The sequence below is a fragment of the Zea mays genome, chromosome 5 (genome assembly GCF_902167145.1).
Source record: "Zea mays cultivar B73 chromosome 5, Zm-B73-REFERENCE-NAM-5.0, whole genome shotgun sequence".
Taxonomy (NCBI): domain Eukaryota; kingdom Viridiplantae; phylum Streptophyta; class Magnoliopsida; order Poales; family Poaceae; genus Zea; species Zea mays.
In genome coordinates this window covers 13,692,646-13,704,152 of record NC_050100.1, presented here as the reverse complement: position 1 = coordinate 13,704,152, position 11,507 = coordinate 13,692,646, and the positions used below count along the sequence as shown (strand labels likewise).

Below are 11,507 nucleotides of genomic sequence, written 5' to 3'. Positions count from 1 at the left end.
TAATTGTTGCTCGCTCTTATTCCACGTCTGAGACCCAAGAGAGGCTCGACGTGAGGCGGAGTGTTGGAATATAATATAAGTGAATTGCACACCTCTTCTCATCAGCTTAAGCTTTTGGGTTGAATTGGTTGGTGCATGCAACTTAATAATTATTACTATTGCCCATTTTGAGTCAGGGCCACCAAAATTTTAGGACCGTCACTGCTCACTACCGTCGTACTGTGCACATGTAGCAAGGCAACTTTTCAAAAAAATCATTTATTTTCTTCTTTCACTTCAATTTGCTTCCTTCCCTGCTGTCTCCAGTAGTATAAACTCGTGTTCTGCTATTGGCAGTTAAGCAGCATTACGCTGCTGCTAGAAGCTAATTATTACACCACTTGCTTGACCATTATATACAGTCGCTCCCTCCATATCTTCTTCATACAGAAACCACCCAAATGATGTGGCACAGGAAAGAATGCAGATGATGAGCGGAGACCAAAGAGCTGAGCCTGAGAAAACACAACAGAAAGAGAGCATGTGCGTTCAGAGATATATTTCTACAGTTCAGTTACTGAAATAAGAATGAGAGGTATTGGGGAAATGGTTTACAGGTTCAGTCTGAAATCTCAACCAGTAGTTGACAATGTTCCGACTCCCTGTGTGACGACTGCTTGAGTGTCGAACATGGGATTATGTACCATGCTATTTGTCGGTCACAACGTTTGTTATCTCAAATGTACTTAGTGTTGAGTTTGTGATCCAAATTCCAAAGAAGGCAGCCAAGTTAGGGGTGGGAACCGGGTATATCTGGAAAAAAATCATGATATATACTCCCTCCGTTTCTTTTTAGTTGTCGCTGGATAGTTCAATTTTGCACTATCCAGCGACAACTAAAACAAAACGGAGGAAGTACCAACAATCCAAACATCACAACCCAAACACAGAGGAAAGAAACCAAAAGAAGAGCTGAACTTGATAGCGATGATGGGTTGCGAACACGGAAAAGCAAAAGAGAGAGTGAGAGAGGAAGCATTCCATAAGAAAGAAGGGGTTGGACAGCTAGGATGAAAGGTTTTGAAATAAACATTTTTTATTTTATTTTAAAGCCTTTTCAAACCAATTTCAAATCAGTTTTAAAATTCGATAATAACCACACAGTGCAATAAACAATAAACCTTGTGGAGGAGTATGAATGCACAAATAGTGTTACTAACCTTATGATAAAATTTTAATTCAATAAAAGTTAATTGGTTTCGTATGTTTCAATGCACAAAAAAGTTGCATAATTAACTCAATTTAATTCTATTTGATAAGATGAGAATTTTAGGGTGCTACAAATTTACGGTGCCGCCATCGCCAAATGCGTCTTCATGGTTTTACACTTCAACGCCAGCGCCACGATTGAACCGCTTGGCTTTGATAATAATCGTCACGAACTCATTGGAGTTCAGATGGATTATGGGAACGAATCAAAGAAGGAAGAACAGATCAACAGAAGTAGGAGTATTCAGATAGGTGGTTTCAGAAGAGTTTGAGTTCAGGGTTGTTCCATCATGCCGGCAAATTACCCTTACAACCGGTCTCTATACCGGCACAGTCAGACACGCACACGGACATAAGCCAACACTGGCCCACTCATAAGACGCTCCCAGATTCATATCGCTGGTCCCATCTCTCAGCCACATAGCACTCCGCATGGAATGACCGACCGCCTCCTTCCGATTTGTTGCCGGATGGTGAATAGTGCCAGCCTCACGCCTCTTGCTCTTGCTCCTGACGTTATTTTCAACAGGAAAGGTCTTCTGTTTCTTTGTTTGTTTAGTGTGATGAAGGCTCAACGGGACACATGGTACAGGCGTACAGAAGAAACTGGTGGTAAATAAGAAATATTTATTATAGGCAATGCTTTTTAATTACAACATCCATCAGATCCGTGAAACCTGCAAGATGCAAGGGCTTTCATGAGCATGAAGTTTCTTCTCTACAGTTTTGATGAATATTTCTTCAGAGCGTCTCCTGCCCTCTTGTGCTCCTCCGGCAACGGCAGGTTAGACAGCAGCGTGACTCTGGATTCGGCGATCTGAGGTCCCTTCGCTCCTGTGGACGGATCCATCTTCCAGAGCTTCACCTCCCAAACCTTCCAATCGAATTTTTTGTTTCAGAAAGGGTCCTCAAAGAGAAGGAGCGAGTTGCGGTAACTGACCATATTAGCATCAACAAATTGAACAGCAGAACTCCAACAACAACAAAAACATGGATAAAAATGAATTTAAGGTCTGCAAAAAAATCACATCATATAGTTTTACTTTTAGGTAACGTTTGGTTTGGGAATCTAAGTAAGTTAGGATGGTCTCATTCTAGTTTTTAAAGATGGGACGGTGGTTCCACCTCGTTAGCTAGCCGCCGCAGCCATCATCACTGTTTCTTGTTCGGTTCGAGGACACTAAACTAGAGATGAGTCACTACTATGTAGGCCTGCAGAGTATAGAAAGAAGGATCCATCTGGGCAAGCTTGTCTGTTACTGTCTGAGAAGATTCGGATATGCCAAGCCTCAACTATCTATCCTTTTTATGCTAGCCAACTTATGATTGTACTCTATGAATAAAGAATAATACAATTTATAGTGCAAAACACTGTTTTGGATGATCATATGGATGAAGTGCTGAAGCTGAAGACAGTCTTAGTGCAATCGTGTGGAGTCTATGTTCTTTCCGTAAGACCGGAAGGAACATGTTTCAGCGTTAGTGAGTACAAGTTGTTGGAGATAGCATCACGCCGGAGCCGGGTGCCGTTGCCGTGGCGTCAGCGTCACCCGCCGCGGGGTAGACGGGTAGCTGGGTTGGGTGGCTGGGACTTGGTGTGGAGGCCAGAGGGGCCTGAGCCTGACGGACCGATGCTCAGATCGGAATTGGTGGCTTGGTTCCGCAGACAGACAGCTCACTGCTCCTTTGTCCTCTCAGTTTACCTGTCACGGACGCCGAATTTCCAGCCGGTTCACGATAACCGGATCGATCGCTAGGAATTTCTTGCATTGGTGCATTTAGATAGATTGTGATTGGTTGGCTGCACATATCCATCCAGACTCTCTAGTTGTATTGACCAAGGGACCGCTCCTGTTTGCTTGCCTACGCATGCGACGTTAAGGCTGCACCCGCAGCTGCAGCGTTTGCTAAAATCAGCTCTCCAGCCTGCATGCGCAGGTACGTATGATTGTTACGTTTCCAGTGAGCCATGCTCACACCGCTCAGGCCACGCTCGGCCACCCAACCAATCAACCTGATAGTGCCCGAAATGAAATAGATGGTCCAGGTCACCGACGCTCTGGCGCATTGCTACTCGACTCCGGATTGAATGAATGGCTGGGACCGCGGCTGCCATCTAGTTCGTTCTCGTAGCCATGTCCTGGGCCACAAGGGGAGGGACGAAGCAGCTTGCTAGTTGCTGCTACTAGGCCTAGGAGGGGTCGCTGGTAGTGACGGACATTATAGACCTTGCCAAATGCCAATGGGCAATGGCCTAGTGCCGGGGTGGCGTGGTGGACCATGCATCTTCTCGGAGCCCCCGGTTGGTTGGTGCTGCGTCCCGTCACGCACAAACAGATCAGCTAACCGCTACTGCCTGTACACCAGTGCATGGGATGGGCTCGCCGTGTGCACGTTCAGTTGCGGTCGCATTGTTGCTGGAAGGACGGGAGATAAATTAGTTCCGCGTTTTACATGTTACGTGTCGTTTTAAGGCCTGTTTGAAAACACAGAAACTGGTTTATGAAAATTTTTAGTTTTTTAAAAACCAAAAAACTAGCGCCTCCTAGATAAAACTAGTTTATAAAAACTGAGCCGGTTCCAAACACTATAAGGTCTTGTTCGTTTGTGCCGGATTGGTGGAGCGGAACGTTTACTACCCGGATTGCTTCTCTAATTTATATAAACTTTGATTAGCTGGAACGATTTCGGGAGCAATCCGATACAAACGAACAAGGCCTAAACCAGTTTTTTCTTTCTTTATAAACCGATTTCTAGAAACTAGAGATAGAAACTGGATTCTTAAAAACTGATTGCGTCTAAATAGGGCCTCAATCTCAACACATATAAATTAGAATGAATTAGAGAAGATTGAGAGAGTTTAAATTTCTAGCAAATCAAAATTATTCCGAATCCCTTCCAATTCATACTGTCGTGGGAATAATCAAGCAAGGTCTAAAAGAGCTAAATATAGATTGATCATGGGTTAATAAATGCTAAGGCCTCAACGCACCAAACCCACTCAGGGCTAGCCGGCTAGCGGTCGTCGTTGACCAGATAGCTTGTTCGCCGATCGTCGTGCGGAGGCGTGGTCGAGGAGATGGCTGGCGATGGTCGTAAAGGGGACGAGGTCGAGGACGATGCAATCATAGACCGTGGAAGGGAAAAACCAAGGGCAGCGCACCTGTGTGGAGCGTCCGACGTGGACGGGGACGGCCTGCGCGAGGACGGTGTCGCCGAGGGCGGCGCTGCGGAAGTGGTTGATGCTGAGCTGCACGCCGGCGACGCGGCGGTACCCCGACGCCATGTGCGCGCCCATGCTCGCCAGCGCCTCCGCCACCAGCGCCGACACGCCGCCGTGCAGCACCTTGAACGGCTGCAGCGTATTATGTCAGCGAGGTCGGCGTGCGGGCGTGGCGATGTTAGCTTATTAGTTAAGCTCGCTCGCCGCGAGGAGGAGGAGGAGCACTGACCTGGCAGCAGATGGGAGTGATGGGGAGGCGGCCGGTGAGCCGCGACGGGGAGAGCTCCTCCATCTCGAACCCGAGGGCGTGCAGCGGCGCGTCCAGCTCCGCCATCATGGCCCTGGAATCAGCCGCCGCCGGCGAGGCCGGCTGCTGCTGGCGCTGCCGCGATCCGACCGTGGCGTCGTCGTCCATGGCACGACCTGCTGCCGGCTGCCGCGCGCGGGGTAGTTGGGCGGGCGCAGGCAGCTGGGGAAAGTTTGTGCGTGGGACTACTGGAATTGGAAGGTGGAAGGAAGGTTTGCACTCTCGGTCTCGGTTCGGTATCTGTCTGGCCGATCAGGCGATTTGGATTGGTAGTGGGAGGTAGTCTCTCGGTTCCTCAGCTCCGGAAGCCGCAGCCTGCACTAACCTCGGTGTCAAAAATGTCGGTTAGGATTATTTTGGGAACCCATTTCACGTCGCATCGTCCAAATTTACCGTTAAATCATCACAATAATATTAATCACACATCCTAATTAAACAAGCATAATCATAAATACATATTAATTTCAGCGACAAATGAATAACGGTCGTCGAAAATATGGAATAAAAAACGCAAAAAGAAAACCTCTTGATGGGGTCTGGTCGGAGGAGGGCTCGACGGAGGGTCGGGCTGCGTAGAGAGTGCGGCGGGCGAGAGTGTGGCGGGAGGAGGGCTCTGCGGGGGAAAAATTTTTGTTGCAGCCCGACTCACAGGTTGTTTGCAGCCCCTCAAAAAAGGAGGATAGACCACACCTGCAGACCAATAACACAACTAAAACGTATTTGGTGGACCTGTAGGTGGGGCCTATACTCTTTTTTGTGAGAGGCTGTAAACAGCCTGGTTTGCAGCTGGGCTGCAACAATTTTTTTTCCTCTGCGGGGGAGCACCCGGGAAAGGGATGGAGGGGGTGGGTGTGGCGGCGCAAAGCACGCGCCGACGCGCGTGTCGGGAGAGAAGAGGGAGAAAGAAGGAAAGAGAGAAGATGGTATCTGGCGTTTAAATCTGTAAATTTTCGGCGGCCTGCGTCACGGCCACAGAAAACAAGACCCTATTTTCAGCGGCAGGATTCCACCGTTGAAAATCCTCAACATTCAAAGATCAGAAGTATATATACGCATCGGTGCAACGCAGCGCCCTCCATAATTAAATCCAGAGATTCCCAACCAGTCTCACGCATCGGTGCATCAGAAGTGTTTATCACTCGTTGATGCTATGGCAAACGCAAGCTCCAAACCGTATCCGGTTCCACGCTCGTGATCTCTGGTGAAGCTAGAATCCTCGTGAGAAGTTGGACTGACGACGGTGGGTGTGCAGAATGGTTATCGACCATAATATAAACGGAGGCGATAATTGGACGGAATAGAGATAGGAAACACGTTCGATTATCAGAGACGTTCGGCCAGCTAGCGAAAGGTGGAGGAGGCGATAGCTAGACAAGAGTAGAAGAGGTGACTTCTTCCTGTTCGGCTTTGTTATACAGCGCGCGGCTGTTGCAGCCACCTGCTCTGTTACTGTTAGTCTGTTACAGTACTAGTATTACTATGTGAGGGAGGGTTTGCTGCCGAGCTGAGGCAGAGCAGCAAGCAAACAGGCATCTTGCTGCTGTGACTGTGAAGACCATCTTGCTGCGGTGGCACTGATTCAGCTGGCACCAACACACATGTTCTTGGATAGGAAAGGGTACAAAGCATCTTGAATTATTGCTAGCTGCGTTCGCACTGGTTCTTGGTGTGGGAGAGCTTCGGTTGGTGCCGAACTGCCCACTCGTCTTGAGTCGATCTTGACCTTTGCGGATTCGCCTCTCCTTTTCGATTTGCCTATCCGTCTGCTAAATTGCTGATTGACAGCGACTAGCCAAACGCCCAAACCTTTGAGCCCCCATGGGTGGGTCGCCGGGTCGGGGCGTCGGGGGTGGGGGTGGGGGTGAGGCTTTGAACAAGCCAGCCTGAGATATCACTTACGTACTAGGAAATAGGGTTCACTGAAGACTGCAAATCAGTTTAAGCTTAGGCGAGGCGCCGAGGCCCACTGACCATCTCCAACCAATGGACTTATATTTTTATCGTAGGTATGGATATGAGATAGTCATACTCGGCGAGTATTTACCCAGTGGCAGACGCAGGACGAAAGTTCAGGTGGAGCCAATCCATAATGGAGAAATCACAAAAAAAATACTAAACTATAAGTGCTTTCTTGGTAATAGCATGAAAGTTAAGTTGTAATATCATGACTATTACTAAATAATATGGATATCGAAAATCCTTTTAGCGACGCCAAATCATCAATAGAAACTCCAATCGATAGCTTGAAAGTAAGCATCAATGTAAGTAAAAGAACAAAACTATATAGAAAAAACATCGAAAACACCATTAAACCATTAATCTTATGGTGTTGTGGCAGCTTGCACTCTAGTGCGAGACAATGGTCGAGTGGAGGTAGGCCGACCATGATGGGCTATCGGCTAGACGATGGACTGACAGCGATGGCAGGCGAGCCGCAGACTAGCAATGATGTCCTGACGATTGGGTGGGTGGCTGAGCGGTAGGCCAACGATGATGAGCTAACTGTTGGATGGTGGTTGGACATTGGGCACAATGCTAGGACGCGCTAAGCAGGGGGGTTGGATGCTACAGACGTGCGGTTGATGCCTTTCTCATTCTGTGTTTTAGTCGACATAGGTCGTGGTCTAGGATGATGGGCTAGACCTTATGGGTTAGTCGATTGTATGATGTGGTAGACCCGATGTTTCTATAATTTGGTCTCATATGCCTAATATTTTTTATTTTATTGTATATACAAAAGGTAGGTATAAAAAGTCTAAAAATTGAGGTGGGGCCATGGCCCACTTTGCCCACATAGTGGATCTGCCCCTGTATTTACCTATTGACATCTTTACCTATAAATCGTTTTATGCCGGTAGAGTCGTGGGTTGCCAGTGCCACTACGACAGTCAACCAACCAACTAACCATAGAGAAAAAATGTTTATTTTAATTCTCAATTATCGTACAAATCATTTTTTCTATAACTATACCACTATATAATCCATCGGTTTTAGTTTTACAAAATCCACCCAACTAAATCACCACACTCCCATAATCTCCACTAAAAATTCACCAAACAAATAACACCTATACTTAATTAACACACCATTAAAACATACGGTTTGGATTATTTGATAACTCACTCTCCTTACTCACTTGAATCCATATACAATATTATTTGAATCGTCTCTCTCCCTCCTTCCTTCGCGACCCCACTGGGCCTAGCCTCTACATCCCCCTCTCCCCTCCCTCCGTGTCCCCATCACGCCTCCCCCATGACTTGTCGCCATCAACCCTTCTCCTCGCGTAGTCATTGTCGTCCTCGGTTCCCCCCTTCCCTTCTCGAGATTATAGCATTAGTGCATGTTATATTCTATACCACTATATAATCCACCAGTTTAAACTTTGTAAAACCCACCTAACCAAATCACACACACACACACATACCTCCACTAAATCCACCAACCAAATTGCATCCAAACTTAATACACCATCAAAACTAAATGTTCATATTATTGGATAACTTACTCTTCCTTACTTACTCAAATCCAATGAATAATACTATTTGCATCGTTCCTCATCCCTCTCCCTCTTCTTCCACGCGATCCCATCACCCTAGCGTCTCCCTCCCCCTCTCCTTCCCCCGCGACCCCATCACCTCCACCCTCCCCCTCTCCCCTCCCCTCCCCACGTCCCTATTGCCCCCTCTCCCTCACTTGTGCCACCGTCGCCATCAACCCTTCCTATCGCGCCACCATTGTTGTGGTCGACTCCTCCCTCCCCTTCTCGATATCGTAGGAAACAACTCTTTCTTGTCTTTTAGAAACGGGCAAGTCAACCCCATGTCTATTTTTCTCTTGGTTTTTTAATTTTTCCTTCCGTGTTTATTTTAGCTAAATATTTTAAATATACATAGTAAACCATAGAAAACTTATAAAATAAAAAAACTAATTTTATTAAACTCCACTTGATTAGATCTACACAGAACATATGATATAGTATGATTCAATGCAAAATTATTGATGTAGCCTTACTTCTATATTTCTCTATAATTAATTTGTAATTCAATTATTTGTTGTCGAATTACGGTGAAATTTTTACGTGGTCTAATCATTGTATTTTTTATCTTTCACAAAAAATAATGATCATTGAATTAGAGCTATAGACTTACATATGTATATGTTGTTAAGTAGTTTTTTAAACAGTAAGACTGCATAAAAATATAAAACATATGTTCTTTATGTGATGTTACAATTGTTATATCTTATGAACACTTAACATAACCATGCTAGTACATAGAACTTCACACAAAGAAAATATATTTTATATTTTTACATACTTTTTACTATCTTAAAACTATTTAACAAGCATAAATACAGATTAATCTTAATCCAATCATATATGATCTATTGTATGAAATTTTACCGTAGCTCAAGAATGCAATGATTATGCCGTCATAAAATTTTCACCATAATTGGTCCACTGAAACTACAACTATGAATTAATCGTAAAAAATCATAGAAACTTTATACTAATGTATATCGTATCATATATTCAGTGTGTATATTTACTCATATGAAGTAATATTTTAAATTTTTTATAATCACTATGTTTTTTCAAAAAATAGCCGAAACAAACATAAAAAGGGAAAACAAAAACAACCAAAGGAAAACACCATGGTGGAAGAAGTGTGTCTAGTTTTATAATCTAGGGTAGAGATGGCCAGATGGGCCGGGTTAGTCGGGCCGGCCCGAGGCCCGGCACGATTTGGCGTGCCTGAGCCCGGCACGGCACGATCGAATTCGGGCTAGTGTCGGCCCGGCACTACGCCCGTGCCGGGCTTGGGCCGCGACCAAGGCACGCCGTGCCGGCCCGGCACGGCCCGTTTAAAATGGAAAGCACGCCAGGCCCGACTACCTATTCCTACTTTCTACGACCCGAAGTCCGTAACCCTAACCCTAACCCCAGTCGTGCACTCGTCTCGTTCTCTCCGTCTCCGCTGTCCGCTCCGCCCTCGCCCAGTCGCCGCCTCGCCCCGTCGGTTCCCTCGTGGGTGCTCGCCTCGCCGCCCGTCGGTTCCCTCGTGGGTGCTCGGCTCGCCGGTCGTCGGTTCCCTCGTGGTGCTCGGCTCGCCGGCCGTCGGTTCCCTCGCGGTGCTCGCACCCGGTTCCCTCGGTTCCCCGTCGACCGCCGCCTCGCACCCAGTGGCCAGTTCCGTCGATGTCGAGGCGTCGGCCGTCGCGCGCCGTGCTTCCTGGAATCATGGATGCCCCGTCCTCGGCACGTCGTCGGTAACAGAATCTTGTATCCCCATTCCCTAGCGCTTCCCCCCCTCTGCTATGGACTCCGGTGTACTAGATCTGTGGATCTGCCTCTCCTCTGTCTTATCCATCACCGATGGTCTGCGGATCTGGTAAGGTAAAGCTTCACACACACCTCCTCTCCCTGTTTGGCCATCTATATCGTGCGCTTGTGCTCATAGTCTCTCTGTTCTTCTATCTGGCTCTATCTCTGTGTCTCTGGATCTGCTGTCGCTGGATCTTCTCTATCACCGACGGAATTGGTGCTCCGGCCTAATCGGCTAAGGTATGAACTCACTAAACCCTAACCCCCCTCTGTTTTTGCTTCTTTAACCCTAACCCCCCTAATCCCCCTATGTCTTTGCTTCTTTGCAGGTCGAGGTCGTGGCCGTGAGGGACCAGGTGTCGGCGATGGAGCATAGGTATGATCCTACCTCCATTAATCATGATTTGGTGTTGATGGGTCAAACCCCAGACGATGTGGACGACGTGCACGATGGTTTGGAGGATCTCTTTGGTTCCACTGCCCCTACCCCTAACCCTACCCCTAACCCTACCATAAACCTTGGCGACGACAATGTCGCTGCCGAGGGCGAGGCTCTCCCAGATGCTACTGCTTCCACTACGGCAAGCACTGGTAGAAAGAGGAAATGCACATCCGATGTCTGGGAGGACATGGATAAGATTTTCGCCACTGAAAATGGTGTTGAGGTTAGAGTAGGAGCAAGGTGTCATTTTTGCAAGAAAGAACTTGCTGCCTGTTCTACCATTGGCACTGGTCATTTGTCTCGGCATAGGGACAAATGTAAACGACTCCATGGCCGAACTGGGAACCAATCTATGCTAAGATATAATGCTGATGGTACTGTCTTTCGTTGGGAATATAGTGCTGAAGTTGCACGTGTTCAGTTATGTCGTTTGATTGCTAGGTTGGACCTTCCATTATGCTTTGCTGATTGTGATGCATTTGATGAATACATTAAAACTGCCCATAATCCTAGGCATTGCAATGTTTCTAGACAAACTACAACTAGAGATATGGAAAAGTACTTTAAAGAACGACATGCTATAGTTGCTGAAAAATTGAAGTCTGTTACTTCTGTTGCTTTAACTTCTGATATTTGGAGTGGCAATGCTAAAGAAGATTATTTGTCTGTTGTTGCACATTATGTTAACTCTGATTGGCAGTTAGAAAAAAGGATTCTTGCTATGCGTCTCATTGATTGTTCCCACTCTGGCAAGAACATTGCAGAGAGGATTCATGCTGTTGTTAATGAATATGAATTGGCTGAAAAGGTTTTTTCCATTACCTTGGATAATGCATCTGCTAACACTAGGGCAATGGACCATCTTACACCTTTGCTATCTGCTTATGTTGGTCCTTTATTATTGCATCAACGATGTGCATGCCATATCATTAACCTTGCTGTGCATGCCACATTTGTGGAA

General features: G+C 46.6%; 1 protein-coding gene across 2 annotated transcripts; it reads right to left on the bottom strand.

Moving 5' to 3' along the window:
- Nucleotides 1-1,473: 1,473 nt before the first annotated feature.
- LOC100383169 (14-dihydroxy-2-naphthoyl-CoA thioesterase 1) lies at nucleotides 1,474-5,120 on the bottom strand. 2 transcript variants are annotated; one of them, XM_008645821.4, is made up of 3 exons: nucleotides 4,701-5,120; nucleotides 4,412-4,603; nucleotides 1,474-2,122 (listed from the first exon to the last, which is right to left on the bottom strand). In XM_008645821.4, exons 1-3 carry the CDS (start codon nucleotides 4,884-4,886, stop codon nucleotides 1,967-1,969), a joined length of 534 nt encoding a protein of 177 aa, XP_008644043.1. In that variant the 5' UTR covers nucleotides 4,887-5,120; the 3' UTR covers nucleotides 1,474-1,966. The 2 variants fall into 2 exon arrangements, with proteins under 2 accessions (XP_008644043.1, NP_001169305.1); NM_001175834.1 differs by having other exon boundaries at nucleotides 1,863-4,603; nucleotides 4,701-4,916.
- Nucleotides 5,121-11,507: the final 6,387 nt, after the last annotated feature.

Excerpts from the sequence above, each read along its gene's own strand:
- LOC100383169 (XM_008645821.4), bottom strand. The coding sequence starts at position 4,886 with ATGGACGACGACGCCACGGTCGGATCGCGGCAGCGCCAGCAGCAGCCG. Across the intron at positions 4,604-4,700 it reads TCACTCCCATCTGCTGCCAG|CCGTTCAAGGTGCTGCACGG; the intron begins GTCAGTGCTCCT and ends AATACGCTGCAG. Across the intron at positions 2,123-4,411 it reads ACGTCGGACGCTCCACACAG|GTTTGGGAGGTGAAGCTCTG; the intron begins GTGCGCTGCCCT and ends TTCGATTGGAAG.